At 44.1% G+C, this 20,430-nt stretch overlaps 1 protein-coding gene across 1 annotated transcript; it reads left to right on the forward strand.

Annotated features, from left to right (window-relative positions):
• Positions 1–1,564: 1,564 nt before the first annotated feature.
• Positions 1,565–19,923, forward strand: EPB42 (erythrocyte membrane protein band 4.2; the record flags this gene model as incomplete). The annotated part of the gene is made up of 13 exons (XM_081292873.1): positions 1,565–1,574; positions 3,862–4,047; positions 5,501–5,731; positions 8,969–9,087; positions 9,962–10,066; positions 11,665–11,842; positions 12,452–12,590; positions 12,872–12,978; positions 13,649–13,891; positions 14,852–15,151; positions 16,391–16,551; positions 17,871–18,004; positions 19,761–19,923. 13 exons carry the CDS (start codon positions 1,565–1,567, stop codon positions 19,921–19,923), a joined length of 2,076 nt encoding a protein of 691 aa, XP_081148999.1.
• Positions 19,924–20,430: the final 507 nt, after the last annotated feature.

The following is a 20,430-nucleotide window of genomic DNA, read 5'->3' on the forward strand; positions in this document are numbered from 1 at the left end:
AAAAACAAATAAATAAGAAGTGTCTGTTCAGTTGCTTGGGTATTGATTGGGTTATTTGTTTTTTTGGTGTTAAGATTTTTGAGTTCCTTATATATCCTAGACATTAGAGCTCTATCTAATGTGCATGTGGTAAAAATTTGATCCCATTCTTTAGGCTCTTCTATTCACCTCACTGATTCTTTCTTTTACTAAGAAGCTTTTTAGTTTGAATCCATCCCATTTGTGTACAACCAGAGACATGAAAAACTGTGCTCTATATTTGTACTATGAATTGAAATGCATTCTGCTGTCATGTGTAACAAATTATAATAAATAAATTTGGGGGGCTGTGGTTGTGGCTCAGAGGTAGAGCGCTTGCCTAGCATGAGTGGGGCACTGGGTTCAATCCTCAGCACCACATAAAAATAAAGATATTGTGTCCACCTTTACCTAAAAATTAAATAATAATAATAGTAATAAAATTTTAAAAACAAATAAATAAAAAATTAAATTCTTGTAAAAAAACCTAACTTCTTTGATTCTTATGAAGAATTCTTTTTTTGAAGGCAAGAGTAGGAAGGCAGCAGGGTTTTTGTTTTGTTTTACACAAAATAAGATTTTTCAAATAGGTAACAGTTCAAAGTTTTGAAAGCATAAACAGGTAAACAGCAATAAATAAATAAATCATCTTTCTACCCCATCACCCAGTATCCCTGATCACAGGTAACAGCATTTTTCATAATTTTTTATCCTTCCAGAGGCATCTCACACATATGCAGCAGGTATTGGTGCCCCTGGGCCTGCCTCCAGTGACAGTCTCAGACGTCCAGGCAAAAACTGAGCTCTAGAAAGCCAAGGAAGACCAGATATGAGATCCTTTCCCATGTCTTATATGTCTCAGTGACTATACAAGGAGAAATTGTAAAGATCCAAGGCTGAGCTCCAAGACAGTTCCATCTTCTCTGGTAGGTTTTCCCAGACTGTGGTCTTAAAAGAGCCTTTTGCTTTTAGAACTCTTCCCCCATACTCTGCAACAAACTCTACCTCCTTATCTCTTTCACACAGATGAATTCCAGACACACATGTTCTCTCCTTATATTATCAAAACAGCCCATGAGCATCTAGCAATGCAATTCAGAGTTGGACATGGGCCTCCTGTTTAGGGAGTCACCTTCCAGGGTTTTTCTTTGTTGTCCAGATAACATCTCTGAGGGGCTCTTAAAGCCACTGAAGAAACAGGCTTAGAGGTTTCTTGGGGGATCTTCCAGCTGGTAGGTGTTGCTGGTTGCATCTCTCACTCCAGGCCTGACAGTCATATCCCTAGCTGGGTCCCCTGGCACAAGAGATAGAACTCAGGAAGGGTTACTCCCAGCAGCTGGTCCAGGAGATAGGAGCAGGGAGGGAATAGGAGAAAAGAAACCTGTCAGGCGACTCACAAGAGGAGTGGAGAGAAATTTTGCTATTTACAAATTTTTACACACTTGATCATTTCTTGTCTGCAAGAGATTTTCAGAGAGGGAACCCAGAGGCAATAATTCAAGTCAGGCATTTCCTGTGCTGAATTGGATGAAGGTGGCCTACAGTCATGGGACAAGGTGAGCCAAGCCACAAGGCTTACTGAACTGTCATTAATTCCTCCATTATTATGTGTTTTCATCAAAGAAAGTAGGATGACAGGAAAGATGATGGTGGGGGAGGGGAGGGGAAATGATAGTGTGGCTGTGGTGGGATAAATAAGTGGGTGCTGGTGGAGAGGAGATGGTGGTGTGGCTATGCAGTGGTAATGGGTAGATGGTTGGTGATAAATTAGTGGTCACAGTTGTGATGATGATGGTGTTTAAAATGGATTTACATCCTTTTCCCAGGATCATCATAACCTGATAGTTCACAGCTCACTGGGCTGTGATACAAATGAGAGACACCCCAGAAAAGCATGAGTCCAATAAAAGGAAAGGGGAGGTGAGAGTCAGGGAATCAACTAGAAGGGGCAGATGCAGACATAAACATCAGGCAGACCTGGGGGGTACAGAAACTTCAGGAACCTCTGCAGGGGTCCATCAGCACAGGCTCAGGCCCAAGGTGCCTCTGAGAAACTCTCCATAGGACTGACTTGATGTTCTCATCCATTCACTGACTGGGCAAACACTGACTGGGTAACTATTGTATTCAGCACACTGCTGGGCAGGAGATGCAGTTATGAAAAAACACTACCTCAGGAAGTTCAGTGGGAGGGGTAGCAGAGAGGAAAACTGGATGGCTATAAACTAAATGCTGAAAAGAGTGAAGCAGAGTATATGGGAACTCAGAGGACTGATCTCCGCCTGGAGGAGTCAGTGAAGGCTTTGTCGGGGGGGGGGTGTCTTAGGATCCTGGAAAATGAGTAGGCATCAACCAGGTAAAAAGAGGCAGGAGGAGAAGCCTTCCTGACTGACCCAGAATCCGAATGGATCCTGAAGAGTGGCTCTTCTGTAACACTGTGGTCATTAAGTCATGAGGTGGACTCAGATACACCAAGGCTCAAATCACATGACTATTCACCATTCCACCATTCACCAACACAACCAGTCTAAAGAGGCAGGGCTTGTTCTGGTCCCCAGCAAACAGAGAGGAATCATTTCTGGTTTCTGAGTACTGCCATTTTCAATTTACAAATCCCAGCCTTGCTGTGGCTATTTTATTTATTGCAATGACCTAACCAACCCACTGGTGGACAAAGGGGTAAAAGGAGTACCTAGGGACACCAGGATTAGACGCACAGAGAGTTTCCTTTTCTCCTCTGTATACTTTCACACTCCTTCATATGAACAATGTCACACTCCTTCATATGAACAATGTCACATTATATCAATGGCATCTTCCGTCAGCTCCATCACTAATGAAAGGAATATTAGTGGAGATGGGATATTTTCTTTTCTTTATCCTTCCCTTCTGCCCTTGAGCTCTAAGTCAGAAAGTTTGGGAACTGATGGAAATTGGAAGCAGAATTGAATTTGCCAAAATATCTTGGAGCCTGAAGAACTTTGCCATCAGGGTCAGATCATTTCCCTGAAGTAGGTTTGACTCTATTTCACGCCTGTCAGCAAAAGCCATAGCTTCTCTATCCCAGTAGCTGAGCCCCTGCAAACACTGCAGGCCACCTTCAGACTAGAGAGACTCCCAACAGCCCTCTGTTGTCAAAGAAATTAAAAAGTTCACAACTTTGCACAAGGAACTGAATTTTCTTTTAACAGCATTGTGCCTTATCTTGGACTTGCCAATGATATTTTTAAAAAATTTCTGTTTCCTTGTATTTCCTCCTCTCCATAAAATAAAAATTAATTGATAGACTTCTCTCAGGCCACCTCCTTATAGAGTTTCTATGAACAGTGTGGTGCTGAGATTTTGGTAAGCCTCTAGGTCACTGAACACACATGATCTCAAGGGAACTGGTTCTACTCTCAGCCTCACTCTTTTCCTCTTTAGGACAAGAGAATTGGATCTCAAAACAAGTTCTGAAAATTACCCAATTGCAATCTAAGAAAAAATGAGCAAGGATGAACAAAATTCTGGATCTTATCCATTGCTTGGAATTGGGAACATAAAAGGATATCAACAATGAGAACAAGCATTGCTCTCCATAATAATAATAATAGCAATACCACTTCATGGGTTTTAATATGTCTGACATGTACAAAAATATATGATCTTACTTAATCCCCATAAACTCTGTAAGGAGGGTTAATAATTATAAGGAGAAGGAAATTGAGGCTCAGAGTTTGCACAGCTAATAAGTAAGGTGAAACGATGACTTGAACCCTTGTCTCTCTGACTTCAGAATCTCTGCTTTTACTTATATTGTTACATTTACCCCGTATCCGTGATTTTGATCTTTTTTCACAATAGCTCTGAATATTGAGAGTTGTGATTTCCAGGCAGCAAAAAACAACAAGGAGCACCATACCAGTGCCATCAGCTCCAGGCATCTCATTGTGCGGAGGGGGCAGCCCTTCACCATCAGCTTGCGCTTCCGTACTTCAGTCCACAGATTTCTTCCTACCCTGAAGAAGGTGGCCCTAATTGCACAAACTGGTAAGTGGACAGGCCTTGATATCTTTGGCAACAGGACTGTGGGATTTCTCTCTCCAAAACAAAAGAGAGAGGAAAAAGGAACAAAAGGCCCACACTGTCATGGGGTCTTAAGAAGTCCTGCCCACCTGGAGATGCCATGAGATAGTGTGCATAATAAATGCTGTCTGTTACGATTCAGAATTTGCTCAGCAGCATTGTCAAAGGGGGTTTCTTTTGGTTGTAAACTTAGTTTTTGTAGAAAAGCCTGAATGGGCTCTAACTCAGGGTAAATATAATATCTAATTGCCACTATTTGTTAAATCTGTACTACATGTCCAATATTTTTTAAAAATATTTTTTAGTTATCAATGGATCTTTATTTTATTTATTTATATGCAGTGCTGAGAATTGAACCCAGTGCCTCACACATGCTAGGCAGGCGCTCTACTACTGAGCCACCACCCCAGCCCCTACCTGTTTAATATTGAGCCCAGTACTTCATGTGCAATATCAGTCCTCACATTGGCCTCCCCGCTCCCCTACTCTTTTTTTTTTTTTGTAACTGAGAATGAATCCAGGGGTGCTTAATGACAGAGCCACATCCCCAACCCTTTTTATTTTTCATTTTGAGACAGGTTCTTGCTAAGTTGCTTAGGGCCTCGCTAAATTGCCAAGGCTGGCTTTGAATTTGCAATTCTCCTGCCTCAGCCTCCTGAGCCGCTGGGATTATTGGCATACACCACTGTGCCCAGCCTTTCTCCCCCACCTTTTTTCATATTTTTTATTGGTGCATTATAGTTGTACATAATGTGTATTTGTTGCTACATATTAGCAGATGCACACAATATAATTATATAATTTGGCCAATATAATTTCCCAGTCTTTCCCTTTCACATTGTCCTTATGAAGCAATTACAATCACCCCTCCATATCCATGGGTTCCCCCATTCTCAGATTTAACCAACCACATATGGAAAATTCCCCGGGGGTGGATTATGTCTGTACTGAATACATAGACTTTTTCTTGTCATTATTCCTTAAACAATATAGCATAATGACTATTTACATAGGACTCAGATTGTATAAGGTATTATAAGATATACAGAGATTATTTAAGATATATAGGAGGATGTTCATGGGTTATATGCAAATAACTAAGCCATTTTATATAAGGGACTTGAGCATTCTCAGATTTCTGCAGGAGGTCCTGGAAAAAAATCCCCCACATATAGGGAGGGATGACTACATTAATATGGCCATATTATTGACTATGAAACTTTCGAAAAGTGTAAGCAATGAACAATGAGAGCCTGTGCTCTCCTTTACCTTTTATTGTTCCTCATTACTGGATAGGCCTCTTTCGTTCTCCTCCAACACAAACTTTCACCTCCCCCATCTTTGTAATACCCTGACTTTCTTATTCTGATTGTGACCAAGAAGTCCAAATGGCTGATTTATCATTGTGGGATTGCAGGACAGCAGCCTTCCAAGACCAACAGGACCCAAGTCACTCTTCCCATTTCCACTATGGGAGACCAAAAATGGAGTGCAGCAGTGGAAGAGAGAGATGCCCATTTCTGGGCCATCTCTGTGACCACATCTGCTGATGCTGTCATTGGCCACTACTCACTCCTGCTGCAGGTCTTGGGTGAGAAGGAACACCTCTTGGGCCAGTTCACAGTGCTCTTTAACCCATGGAGTAGAGGTAAGTTTGGACCCAGGCTACCCTGAGCTGCACCAAGGCATTGGAGCTGAGGTGCAGGTCTGGGAGGGAGGCTTCTCAGACGCAGCATCCTGTCTGGGTGTCACCCTGGTAGAAGCAGCCTGGGGCTTTCCACTGAAACTCCAGGTGCTGGCTCAGGTTATTTCAGTTGTGTGAGTTGAGACTCACTTAAATAACCCTAGGAAAGTTACCCTTTAACAGTAAAGGGGCAAAAGCTGGAAAAGGCAGCAGGAAGGCCATGGGATAGGCTTCTCTGTCATTACCTGTCACCTTTAGTCTATCTCCAGGGTGTAGTCAGGTTTTCTGGGGCCAGAGCTTTTATAATTTGAAGGACCCTTTTAAAGAAAAACAATACAATTGAATTGAATTGCTAACCCTCTCCAAGAGGGGGACCTGTGGAGGAGGTCTGTGTTAGTGAGGGTTCCCAAGCTTCATCAGCTTCACAGTAAATGTGCCCAGTTTTGCTTTGCTTGTCTCCATTTGTTTGTTCTGTTCTTGAGATAGATTACAGGGTCCTCTCCATTTTAACTTGTCCAAATATCTAACTGGAGCCCTATAATTCAGCCAGCTTATAGGTGGGCTCCCCTGGGTCATGCAACCTCATGTGGCTCATTAAGTGGCCACCTCTAGCAAAGCTGAGCCCTGATTGAGGCTGGGGCTATTACATCTAGAAAGGGCCATTGAGGGGCTGGAGTTGTGGCTCAGTGGTACAGAAAGTGCCTAGTACAGGTGAGGCACTGGGTTTGATTCTCAGAACCACATAAAAAAGAATAAAGATATTGTGTCCATCTACAACTAAAATTATTTAAAAGAAAGTAAAGGCCATTGGACATGACTGATTTGCCCAAATTAGGACCCAATGGGGCATATTCTCTTCCTTCCCATTCTGAAGATTGGATCTTTCCTTTCCTTTCTAAATTTACCACACCCACCTTAATCTGGTGGGTTCCATGAAGGATTGATTGGGAGAATGGAAAACAGTTCCTCCTGGCTTTCCTGTCCTTGAGACTTCAGATCTTGAAAGACCCTTTCATTTCATGAGTTTCTCTGCCAGCCTGAGGGCCCCCCTTTAAAAGGCAAGATGGAAAGTCAGAGGAAACATGGAAAGTAAAAGAATCTTCACAGATTCCTAGAGCCCTATCCTGGACACAGGTCCTGACTATGTTTCTCTGTGGTACCTGAAGCCCAGTGGCCTCACTCTCTCTACTTCTCTCATCCAGGGTGGTGTTTTCCAATCCCTACTGCCTGCTTTGGATAGTCCTGCCAGTCTTCAGTTCAGACCCTTCTTTCCTGTTCCAAAGGTGTAGGCAGGTGGAGCAACAGATGGGAATTAGTGTCCATTCGGGAGCCCTTATTCCATGTGGGTGAACGTGGATTCAGGGCCCTTTGCTGACAGAGGCCCCATGGATCTCCACATAGGGAAGACCTTCAAGCCATTTCTCCCAAAAACTGAGGCTTTGGTGTACCTCTCACTAACTAACTGAGTCCAAATCCAGAGCTAGAGCCTGGCGGCCATAGTAAAGACGAGCAAAGACAGTACTAGAACAGTGCTGGGTTCAAAGGGAAGCCACAATCTTGACTGGTGCCAGGATTCCTGGCTTCATGTTTCAGTGAAGCATGCTCACATGCTCAGGCCACTTAAGGAGGCCTTTCATGTGAGTGTGCCAGTGTGCATGGAGGTGTCGGTCAGGGCAGTGGTGAATTGTTGGCTCTGATCCTTTGGGAGATGACAAAAAGAGGTTGAGAGCCCAGGCAATGGCACATGCCTGTAATCCCAGGGGCTCTGGATGCTGAGGCAGGAGGATCACGAGTTCAAAGCCAGTCTCAGCAAAAGTGAGGTGCTAAGCAACTCAGTGAGAACCTGTCTCTAAATAAAATACAAAATAGGGCTGGGAATGTGGCTCAGTGGTCAAGTGCCCCTAAGGTTAACCCAGTACCAAAAAAAAAAAAAAAAAAAAAAAGAGGTTGAAAGATTCTCTGGCATCTCAGTCTCAGCGTATTTAGGGGCTTTCCTGGATTCAAAAGGAATGTTTACCTCATATGATGAAAGTTATGCCATGGACTTTATAAAGGGGGCTGTATCCCAGCAGAGAAGAGGTGGTAGTGCTGCCTGTGTTCTTCCCAGAGCCCTACAGATCATGGGACCAAATACCTCCATTTGAAGTGATTTCTGAAGAAGTTATACGTAGCTGACTTCATAGAGAGTACTCAGAATGAATGCACAGGAGTTAAAGGCTCCTTGGAATACAGTTCTGTGATTTTAGACCCCAGATTTAAAGGATTTCCTGATTTAGAATATTCTATCCTTCTCTTGCCTGGAGTACCTTCATTTCAGCTTGATGCCTGTGGAGGGCCCCAGAGAGCTGTAGCCCATTAGCCTTTCTGGATGGCCTAGAGATTTTTATTTATTTATTTTTTTGTACCAGGTATTGAATCTAGGGTCACTTAACCACTGAGTCACATCCCAGCCCCCCCCCCCTTTTTGTATTTTATTTAGAGACTGGGTCTTGAGTTGCTTAGGGCCTTGCTAAATTGCCGAGATTGGCTTTGAACTCACAATCCTCCTGCCTCAGCCTTCCAAACTGCTGGGATTACAGGTGTGCAACTTGCTCCCAACCTGGAAATCCTTTTAAGAGTTCCCAGGAACTAGTCTAACTGCCCTCATTCTTCCATATCACCAAGTCAGAGAGATAAGACTTGGCAAGTCTTCCCTGCACTGCTCCCAGCTTCCTGGAGTGAGCCATGGTCTCCTCCAAAGTTGCCTATCCTCCTCATGATGCCCAGCCCAGCCCTGGGGTGAGGAAAGCAAAAGGAACTTCAGGAAGAGATGGTAGAAGTCTTAGACCTAAGGCACTGCTCCTTCCTCCTGTCTTGCCTCAACTCCTCTTCTCTCTGCTCACTCCTGTTTACCTATGACTTCCCTTGAGCTGATACTGCTCTGTCTGCAATCACCTTCTGGGAACTATTCTGCATTTTAAGGTTGTCTTGTTCCTGTCTACCTGGCTAACCATGAAGGCCACATCCTGTCTGATCCAGGAATTCTGGGCCAGGTCTCAGAACCGGCAGTGGAAGAGGGACTTCTTCCTGGATCTTTATTAGGCCCAGAGCTGCAAGGGAGTCCTATAGCCAAATATGACCTGGACTGGGAAGGCAGAGACCTGAGTACAGAGGGCAAGTCTGGCACCCCTCAAACCCTCATTCTTTCTTTCTTCTTGCCAGAGGATGATGTATTTCTACCAAATGAGGCTCAACGCAGTGAGTATGTGTTGAACCAGAATGGTCTTATCTACCTGGGCACGGCCGACTGCATCCAGGAAGAGCCCTGGGACTTCGGCCAGGTATTTGGGACCTCCAAGGGAAGGAAAGGACAGTGGCTATCCTATAATCTTCCATGTTCAGGCCAGACAGAGCTGCCAGATCCAAAAGTCCCTGATTGTGAGATCATTTCTTAAGCCCATTTTAGCCCTGTGGTACCTCCTTTTCTACTGGGTCTCATCACACCACCTTCCACAGCTGCCAGAGTTATTGTCCCCAAAGCTGTGGCACATCAAGTCTCTATTAAAATAATCTCTAATGTCTATAGAATCAAGACCAAGTCTCCTGGCCTGATACCCAAGGCCCTTCCAATGAGGCACTGCTTTCCTTTCCCCACAAGCTGCCCCATGTCCCAGCTGCAGAGCGTCAAGGCTGAATATTTCCTCTGCCTGGAACAGCTTCTCCCTTTATCCTCTGGAAACTCCTATCTATCTCTTAAGACTTCCTGAAACAGCTTCCCCCATACCCTAAAGGCAGAGGGATTCTCTCCACTGCATTCTCTCCTCTGCATTGGTGTCTCTATAGAGCCCTGAAATCTAAGGGCCATGTATCTATCTCTAGCTCTAAACTGGGGGCTCCTCCAGAGCAGGAGTTACCTTGATATCCTCCAAACCTGCCTCAGGTATGGGGCAGTAGGAGCTCATGAAATAAAACAGTGATGGTCCTCAAGAGTTCACACCCTCTCATGTGTGTCAAATAATAGAATAGGCAAAGGTCTGGATGCTGGGACATAGGGACCAGGAAGCACAGTGGGAGAGAGGGAAGAGACAGAACTCCCACAAGAGACAAGGAGGCAGGGGAGGAAGGTGCAGAAGGGAAGGTGAGATGATGGGGCCGTCCTAGGGAATGAGTGCCTGACCTAGAGACCCTTTATTGTGGCCCTGTGTGGTCTTACAGTTCGAGAAGGATGTCATGAACATCAGCCTGGGCTTGCTAGGCATGGACAAGCATATGGAGAAGTGGAGTCAGCCTGTGCACGTGGCCCATGTGTTGGGTACCTTGGTGAGTGAAAAGTGGGAGCCATAGGGAAGAAGAGATGGGAAAAGAGCCCTTTGACAGACCTGTCCCACCTGTCCTGGAAGTCCTCAGAATCACAAACAGTCCCCTCTCCCAGGATGTGAGAAATAGTTCCCAGAGAAAAGCCCTGCTAAAGAGGGAAGAAGTTTAGGCAATAGCCTCCACAGGAGCAATAAAAGAAAAAAAAAGGTATCATTCATAAAAAGGCCAACTGAGGGGCTGGGGTTGTAGCTCAGTGGTAGATTGCTTGCCTAGCATGTGTGAGGCAATGGGTGCAATTCTCAGCATCTCATATAAATAAATACAATATAGGTCCATCAGAAACTTTAAAAAAAAAGCCAGATGAGAAGGAAAACTGGTCTGGGATTCCTCAGAGGACTCCTCCCCAATCCTTCCACTGCACCCTCCCAGACCCAACTGTAGTGTCCACATTACCAGTGCTTGCTGCTACCATGGTCAAAGGGACCTGTCTTTATTTCTAAGAATAATGCAGACAGACCATGAAGGTAGCTTGGTGGTTTTCCTTGCCTCTGAAAGTTCTTCCATAGGAGTAATGTGCTACTTCCTTAGGTGTCTCTAAAGTCCACTCTGAAAAGGAAGTAGGACCAAGGCCAGCCTCTATGGAGGAAGAAGCCTCCAAGACACAAGGCAAACTAAGTCAAAGGAGTCAGGGCAAGGGAAGCTAATGACCAATGACCAAGCACCTCCCAGCAGCTTTCTTGCTCCTCTCTGTGGCTCAAGCAGGAGAACTTATTTAAAAACGTAATCCCGTAAAAAAAATGTGGCATCTATACACAATGGAGTACTATGCAGCAATAAAAAATGACAAAATCATAGAATTTGCAGGGAAATGGATGGCACTAGAGCAGATTATGCTTAGTGAAGCTAGCCAATCCCTAAAAAACAAATACCAAATGTCTTCTTTGATATAATGAGAGCAACTATGAACAGAGCAGGGAGGAAGAGTAGGAAGAAAAGAGTAACATTAAACAGAGACATGAGATGGGAGGGAAAGGGAGAGAAAAGGGAAATTGCATGGAAATGAAGGGAGACCCTCATTGCTATACAAAATTACATATAAGAGGTTGTGAGGGGAATGGGAAAACAAACAAGGAGAGAAATGAATTACAGTAGATGGGGTAGAGAGAGAAGATGGGAGGGGAGGGGAGGGGGGATAGTAGGGGATAGGAAAGGTAGCAGAATACAACAATTACTAATAGGGCATTATGTAAAATTGTGGATGTGTAACCGACGTGATTCTGCAATCTGCATTTGGGGTAAAATTGGGGGTTCATAACCCACTTCAATCTAATGTATGAAATATGATATGTCAAGAGCTTTGTAATGTTGTGAACAACCAATAAAAAAAAAGTAAAAAAAATAAAAAATAAAAAAATAAAAACGTAATCCCGGGGCTGAGTTCTAGCAATGACAACCCAGTGGGTCCAGGATGGAGTCCAGAAGTATTCAGATTTAACAAGTCTTCAGTAATTCTGATTTGTGCTTGGAGAGATGCAGTGAACCCTCATGTATTTCATGTATTTTGTGCCGTGGGACTCACACCCACACATTTCCCCAAACAGCTGCAAACTCTCAAGCAGAGGAGTGTCCTGCCCATCCCGCAGGCCCAGACTGCCCAGGAAGAAGCCCTGCTTAACAAGCGCCGGGGAAGTGTACCCATCCTGCGGCAATGGTTCACCGGTCAAGGGCGACCTGTGTATGAAAGTCAGGCCTGGGTGTTGGCTGCTGTTGCTTGCACAGGTACAGAGCAGGCAACACATAAGTCAGTTACCTGGGCTGCTGTATACTGTCTGTCCTGTGTCCTGAGTTGCCCCTTGACCTTCCATCTGGGAGGGACATCTCCAAAAACAGGCACAAATCTCTACTCTGCAGCTTTCCCCATCTTTATCATGCCCATAAATGGTTCAGCCTTATTAAGAAACCAAAACCACTTCCTGGGAACTCCTTGTCCCAACCAATCCTCCCCAATAGCTTTTGTTTCTTTTCCTCTCAACAAAGCTGGGCCCTTTGTCAACTGTACTCTCTAAGTCACTTTCTCTCAGAAACATTCCCTTACCCTGCTGCAAAAGAGCAAGTTCTATCCTCTATTCTGCAGTCCTCTCCCATGCTCTATATTCAAGTGTGGGGTAATTTGTACCTCCATGATCAGTCTTTATATGTTCTGTTCTTGAGTGCCAGTTCTAACTTCCTGGTGCTGTGCTCCTCCTCCTTCCACAGTGTCATTTGACATTTAAAACAAAGTTTACCCAGAAGAGACACTGAAAATTCTAGCCATATGCATTGTGTCCACTCCCTCAGCCCCAACTTCTCTGCTCCCTCTGACACCTATCAACTACCTTTTTTCTGCAGTGCTGCGATGCCTGGGAATCCCAGCCCGTGTTGTTACCACATATGCCTCAGCCCAGGGTACCCACGGGGACCTGTTGGTGGACGAGTACTACAATGAGGAGGGGATCCAGAATGGAGAAGGTCAGAGAGGACGCATCTGGTGAGAAGCCCAAAGGAGATGGGGTTCCAGATTAGGAAGAGTTCCAAACCCTTTTGGTATAGGCCCATGAGAATCCCCACATCCCGAGCAGCTCTGGTACTCAGAGTAGGCCTTCAGGACTCTCAGAGGCAGGTCAGTCATGTGTGTACTCCCCTTCCTGGAAGTGTCATGGCCACTTTTACAGTGTCCTCCCATCCCCATGGTAACAATGACTCTGCTAGGCCCATTTCTAGAACCACCTACATACTTTTTTTCTTCCCATTTGCATTTGATACCTTCAGGATCTTCCAGACTTCCACGGAGTGCTGGATGACCAGACCTGATTTTCGTTACCCACATTATGCCGGATGGCAGATTCTGTATCCATATGTTCCTAATAAAGGTGAAGGTAAAGCTTGGGAGTGGGCTCAGGACTACCCAGGGCTGCAAGAACTGAAGAGGTCCCCCAGAGAGAAAACAGGAGCAGCAGGTGTCCCAAAGGGGATCTTGTTCTCTAAAACAGGAGAAGCAGAAGGAAGAATAGTGGCCAGCAGAAAGCTGACCTGATACCAGCATGCTTAGCCATACAGGGAAATGATCTTAAGATGCCCGGATAGTACAAGTGCTAGGGCAGGGCTAGCAGCATAGGATTTCTGAGGTTCTGGATAGGGATGAGGAAGGTCTTAGGATAGGCTCAAGCTCAGAAAAGGAAACCAGCAGCCATGGAAAGGGTTGTTCCTTGCTCAGAAACAGAACTGGCAGATAGCAAGTGCTTAAGAAAGATGACCAATTCCTGTCATATCTGTAGTTGAGCTGGCTTGGGAACTCCCATGTATGACACATGTTCCTCTGACATCCTTCCTGGCCAGTTTCAGAGAGGGCTTCAACCAGAAAGTATTTTTACTACATAGTTGTCTCACCTCTCCTCTAAGAAACTGCCTAGTATCACCTGTGACCTTGAGCCTGGGGGAGGGAAAACAGGGTACAGGGTAGGGACTGATGTGATGTAGCAGCTCTGAGAAGAGCAGAGGATATGTCTGGGAGTGGTCCTCTTGCTCATTAACCTTTCTCTCCCCCAGGCTTGGGATCCTGTGATCTTGTTCCAGTCAAAGCAGTCAAGGATGGGATACTGGAGCTGACCCCTACAGTGTCAGACCTTTTTGCTGCAGTAAACACCTCATGTGTGGTCTGGAAGTGCTGTGAGGATGGAAAACTGGAATTGACCAACTCCAACACAAAGTATGTTGGCAACAACATCAGCACTAAGGTTGTGGGCAGTGACCGCTGTGAGGACATCACTCAGAACTACAAGTATCCTGCAGGTACTGGCCAGGGAAAAGCCCCAGGTTTCTCAGCACTGAAATGAGGGGAAGAGATGGGCCAATCAGATATAGGCCAGAAAAAGTCCCAAACTTTTCTCCAATGTATCTATCCTCTATCCATGAGATGTCAGCACCCCTCACATACCAGCTGTATCAACAAAAAGTGTATTCAGGCATTTCCAAATGTTGGCAAGGGGGGCAGTATAAAATTCCCCGAGTTGAGAATTACTGCTATAAGACAATACACTCAATACCAAGCCCAGTGTTCAGAAGAGTTTTGCTGTTGCCTCCTTCCCCCTTGCCTCCAACACCCCAGCTCTTCCTTCATATTAGCTGGTGGCACTGCTTTCCACCTATTTGTCAAAAGAAGAAGGGAGTCTTCCCTTTTCACCTCCATACACTATCCTCACATGAATCTGCATCCTGAGCTGTTTCTCATCACCTGGAGTTAATCCAGGCCTCATTACTTCTTGTCTACAAGATTACAACAGCTTGCTAACTGGGCCTCTGGCCTCCAGTATCTTCATCATGGTTCTCTTTCCAATTTTCAGTTTCCAGAATGAGCTAAGATAAAAAAAAATCATTATGCACACCCCCAACTCCAGAATAGTTCGTGGCCCCATTACCCTTGGTCCAAATTCCTTCACATTTAATTCCCTGAAAACTGTCCTCAGAGACAATGTTGGCTTATTGCAAAGCTTACTCTCTCCTTGTTTAAGGGACAAATTCATTTCAGTTGAATAAGTTGGTCCTTGAGTGGCTTGGAAGAAACACATTATCTGTGGTGGCTCTGCCTAACACAGGCATTTTGTGGGCTAAATATGGCCTTAGAGGTTTGCAAAGCTTTGTGACTTTGATATCTGAGTAGAAATGGGGTAAATACACGTTAAACTTTGGCTTTAATTAGACGGGTCTGTACCTGCTAGGTGAGAGGCCTGCTTTGTCTCTTCCATATTCCAGGTTCTCTTCAAGAAAAAGAAGTGATGGAGAGAGTCCAGGAAAAGAGAATGAAACAGTGGAAACCGAATGGCATCAGACCCCCCAGCGACAAGTGGGCTGATCCTCTATACCTGTTCTTGGAAGCACCCAGCTCCTTTCCTTTGAGAGGGGATGCCCAACTCTCAGTGATCCTGTTTAACCCCAGCGACCAGGAGAAGGAGGTGCAGCTGGTGATTGGGGTCCAGGCTGTGTATTACAATGGAGTGTTTGCTGCCAAGCTCTGGAGGAAAAAGCAGTTTCTCACACTCAGCGCCAACCTGGGTAACGCTACAGCCCCACCAGATACCCTTGACACACCATGCTCCACCCTGGACACTGCCACAGGTCTCCAGAGAAGGCTTTTAACCTCTGGTGCTCATGCATTCTCAATCAGCCATTCAACACGTTTATTGGGCCTGACATGGCAAAAAAAAAAAAAAAAAAAAAAAAAAAAAAAAAGCACAATCTCAACTGCAGTCAGATAAGCAAACAGACTTATCATAACAGTGAGGAGGCATCTGAGGAGGTGAACAGAATACAAGGGCAGGAGAGCATCTCACCTAGGCTGGAGTGGGCTGCCCCTAGATGACTCATGCCATGCTGAGTCTTGAAGGAGGTAGGAAGACAGAAAAGTGTGCTGGCATTCCAGACAGAAGGAACATGAGCACAGATTCCTCCTTCTCCCTGAGATTCTTGTTTAATTGGTCTGGGATGGGGTCCAGACACTGGTGTGTGTGTGTGTATAATTTTTTTTAAGCTCCATATGTGTTCTAGGGTTAAGATTCCCTGGATTAGAAGAGTCATTCTGAAACTTTGTCACCTGTCAGTCACTTGGGAAGTCTGATGCTTGGGCTGCATCCAGGCTATGAAATCAGAAACTCCATGGTAGACACAAATATCAGAATTTTTAAAACTTCTCAGATAATTCCAATGTGAGGCACATTTGAGAAACAGTGGGCTACAGTTTGCCTACAGGATCGCAACAGCTTCCTGACCATTTCCCTGCCTCCATACTCTCTGTCATTGTTCCCTCTCCAAGCACAGGGGGAATGGTGTGAGGGCAGTGGTGTCAGAGCTACAGAGAGCCCAGATGATGACGGATCTTGTATATGATGCTAAAGGAGTCTTGTTTTTGTTCTCTGAAAAAGGGAAGGAAAAGCAGAGAATAGGAAAGAACTATGTGAGCATATATTCAACAACCATGTGTGTCAGCTTCTTCATTCAACATCATCTCATTTAGCACAAACCGTCCCATTATTAGACACTGAGGTCAAAAGAGCTTCCCTTCTTTTAATTCATGGGAATTTTTTCACACTGAAGTGGTCTGCCAAGAGTGTTGGTGGAAGTGGAATGGGGGAATGGAGGGTAAGAATAGGGTCTTGAACAAGTGCAAAGTTTATAGCTGTGTGGGAATCAGGCCTCTTTCTGACCTCAGTGAGAGCTTGAGTCCTTTGCATTGTGTGAGGAATGATGGCTTGTTTCAGGGGTATATGCACTGACTCTGCTCATGATGTATTTCAGATATGAGAATAACTATCAGCCTGTCATTCTCCAATTTTGAGCGAAACCCACCGGAGAACAGCTTCCTCAGACTTACTGTGATGGCAACACATTCTGAGTCCGGTCTTAGCTGCTTTGCTCAGGAAGATGTCGCCATTTGTAGACCACATCTTGTTATCCAGGTAGGCACTGGTTCTTCCCTGAATTGCTTTCATTTGCTGCCACTCTGGTTATTTCAGAAGGAAGCCCAGCTCCTCAAGCTTCAGAGCAGATGAGCATGTTGCATAATTGCCTAACAATGCTAGGTTTGAGAGCTCTTCTCTTGAAAGAGATGACCTCTTACATGTAAGATTAAGATTTTAAATTTCCAAATTTAAATGGTTAAGGTTTCTTAACCATACTTAAAGGAAAATAATAAGCTGTATTTATTTAGCCCTTTATACATAGGCCAAAATATATTCACCTCCTTTATTTCAATACAAAAGCCTTACGAGGTGGAACCATTCCTCTTATTCAGATGAGGAAACTAAGTCTAGAGAGCAACGTATCCAAGAACATAAAAGTAGGAAGTTCTAGAAGCTTGTGGCGCTTGGTGCATAAAGCTTATGGCTCTTTCCACAAGTCTACCACAGCCAAAATGAATAAGATCTGATTCCTGTTCAAGGAGGTTTTAGTTTGGTAAAGGAGACACAACATTTGGTCTTCTACATAAGTGCTTTATGAGAGGCAAAGTCACTAAGAGAAAACTGAACTAAAAGAGATTAACTCTACCTCGGAGGCCCGGAGTTGGGGCTGCTCTGCCTCCGCCGAGGGCGTCGTGATGAGAGGACCCCCCTTTTCCTGGGTGGCCTTGTGCTTCTTTGAGAGATCTGATGTGGAGTTTTTGTATATCGATTTCATATTTGACCCACCAGACAGATTCTTTCATTTAATAAAAACCCTTTTTGTAAAAAAAAAAAAAAGAGAGAGAGATTAGCTGGTGGGTTTATGGACAATTTTGTGAAGGAAGTGACATTTATGATGGGCCTTGAAACATGGATATGCTTTTCAGTGCAGAGGTAGGGGAAGGCCATCAAAGGCAAAAGAGGACACACAGAGGTGCAAAGGAAAGGAGCCTGAGTGTTGGGCTAGGGATGGAAATTCCCTGACATGGCTGGATCATCCTTAGGTCAGGGGAAGAACCAGTAAGGTTGAAAAGGTGGGTTTGGAGCAGATTGTGATGGACCCTGAATGCAAACTAAGCTAGATTCTGAAGGCAATGGGAGACCCTCCAAGATTTCTAAGCAGAGAACAGGTACCATCAGAGAGAGTCCATGATGGATAAAGGGTGGAGAGTAAATACAGAAACATTGGGGAGAAGGCAAATAAGTCAACTGAGCAGTTTGGGTCAGGGTGGCAGAGATGAGTTGCATAACTGAAGAGGGAAGGGAATGCACAGGAGGGGAAAGTGGGACAGATTCTGTGCCCTTTGCATCATTCCATGTGTTGTCCTTTCCCACAGATGCCAGAGACAGCCAAGCAATATCAACCTCTTACAGCCTCAATTAGCATCCATAACTCCCTAGACTCCCCCATGATGGACTGCATGATCTCCATCTTTGGAAGGGGGCTCATTCACAAAGAGAGGAGATACGGGTAAGAGACTGAAAGCTTCTTATCCCAGTGATACATCTGGTCAGAAAGGAAGAGACCCAAAAACAATGATTTAAAAAGCCATTTCCCATGGCTTGGAGGCAGAAAATAGATCTCCTGAAGTTGAATTAAATGAATTATATGATTTAGACTACCAAATGACCTCTCTTCCATGTCCACAGTTAAGGGTGAGTGGTAACTATAGGGGCTCCTCAGGCACCCACTTCACACTTGTTGTTACACTGATCATGCAGGGAGAGCCTGGGTATTGCCAGTGAATGTGGAGAGGAGGTCAAGGTTAAATACTAGAGAATATCACAGGGAGGGGGAGCTGCAACCACAACATACAATTTTAATTTATTCCCTATTATTCTAATTCCCTACTTGCACTCATACCACTACCCTTCATATCCTTTTCTATTTGTGTGTCCTTCCATGAGTATGTGTAAAATGTGTACCATTGCTTCATGAGTCTTTGTTTTTAACTTATATAAATGTCTACTTGTATCTTTTCACTCAGAACTGATTTTAAGATTCATGGACATATATCAAGTTCATTGCTTCTGCTACATAATAATCCTGATGTACATCCATCACTTCTTACCATTCCATGATGATAGCCACCCTCAGTGCCTCCAAGTGTGACACCATAAATATTGAACAGCCTCACATATGTCCCCCTTATATGCTTGGTTAAGACTCTGATGGGGTCAGGGGACATATAAGACCAGGAATGAAACGCTGGGTTACAGGATATGATCTGGTTTGACAAGGTACTTTCAGATTTATTTGCAGAATGGTTGCAGAAATCTACACTCCCTCCAGCAGTACATGAGTTTCTATATCCTACTCTCCTCCACTGGTAGCAATAATTATTAATTAATTATTAATTTCTTCCAGTCTAATATAAAACCAGTAGTATCTTACTACTGTTCTAATTTGCCACTCTTCATTTTTCTTCACTGTTTCCACTTCTACCTTTACAAAAAGTCTATCCTTATCTTTACCAGTCTTCTTTTGGTAGTCTTGCCATTTTTTCTTGTTGATTTTATTCTACACTATAACACTGTGTATTCTACATTAGTCCCTTGTTGATTATATGTTACAATATTCTTTTAGTATGTCCACTGCATCCTTCATTGGTTATATGATATAGAGTTCAAGATCCCCATTTCTGTCTTCCCCGAGATCCCTGAGAGACAATCAGGTTATTGAGTCACTGCCTCAGCCTCATGGAACTAAATGAGCCACTCTAACCAGTTAAGATTTTACCAGACTTTTTGTGGTTTACCAGGTCCACTGTGTGGCAAAGCTCCTCAAAAGAAATCCACACCATTCTCTCAGTCACCAAAAGGCCTTCAGCAGGCCAGGAGTTGATAGGGCCTTCAAACATCACCAACTGACACAATGATATTCTCCCAAAATGCCTGCTTCACCCACTATGCTTAGAACTAAGTGAGGGTTCCAACACTATTTTCCAAACATACACCCATCCTATTATCAAGAAATGTCAGACTGAATCACAGATAATAAAAGGAAAATGAGAAGCAACCCTTAATATTCTTCTCTTTCAAAATATGCAGTTGCCCAGTGTAGGGAGGTTCTGGTCTTCTATTCTTCTCACCACCTCTGGCTTAAAAGCTATGTACATAGATGATTTTTTCATGGTCCATCTCTTCAAGCAAAGAACAGAGTTACCACAATGAGGACAGCAATGAACCTGTGACAGAATTAGCACCCACTTTTTCCTTTATTTCAGATTAGGTTCTGTGTGGCCTGGAAACACCTTGAGCACCCAGTTCAAGTTCACACCAACACAGCTGGGGCTCCAGAGGCTCACCGTGGAAATGGATTGCAACATGTTCCAGAACCTAATCAGCTACAGAAGCATCACTGTGGTAGCCCCAGAACTTTCAGCTTAAACTTCCCAGCTCTAATCACCATTCTCCTCATAAACTCTTGAAACTACACTCTAAAACCAAACATGTGCTGCGGAGGGAAACTCTGTCAACCAATGACTCTCCATTCAGGTTGCAGAAGAGTGACCAAGAACAAAGTTAGATTCCGAGAAACCAAAGACCTGTCACCTGGCTTAAAGCAGCCCTGAGGGCTAGATGTTTTAGAACAGAACCATTAGGTTAGAGTGACAAAAGGACGCCTTTGAAAAGGTACTCAGATCTAACTTTTCAAAGTATGAAAAGTATATCTACATATTTGCCTTTTCAGAGTATATTCAGATTTTCTAAGTTTGGGGCTTTTCACAACTTTTACTGAATAATAAAACATTCACTAACTTAGAGGCAAGGGAAAGGACCTAATGTGCAAATCATTATTCCATTTCTGATGAAGTAGTATAATATTAGCTAAGACTGAAATTTTTAGATAATCATAAAATTATATTGATTAGTGCTATCATTACCCTTAAAGAT

Source organism: Spermophilus citellus (genome assembly GCF_964194105.1).
Source record: "Spermophilus citellus genome assembly, chromosome: 4".
NCBI classification, from domain to species: domain Eukaryota; kingdom Metazoa; phylum Chordata; class Mammalia; order Rodentia; family Sciuridae; genus Spermophilus; species Spermophilus citellus.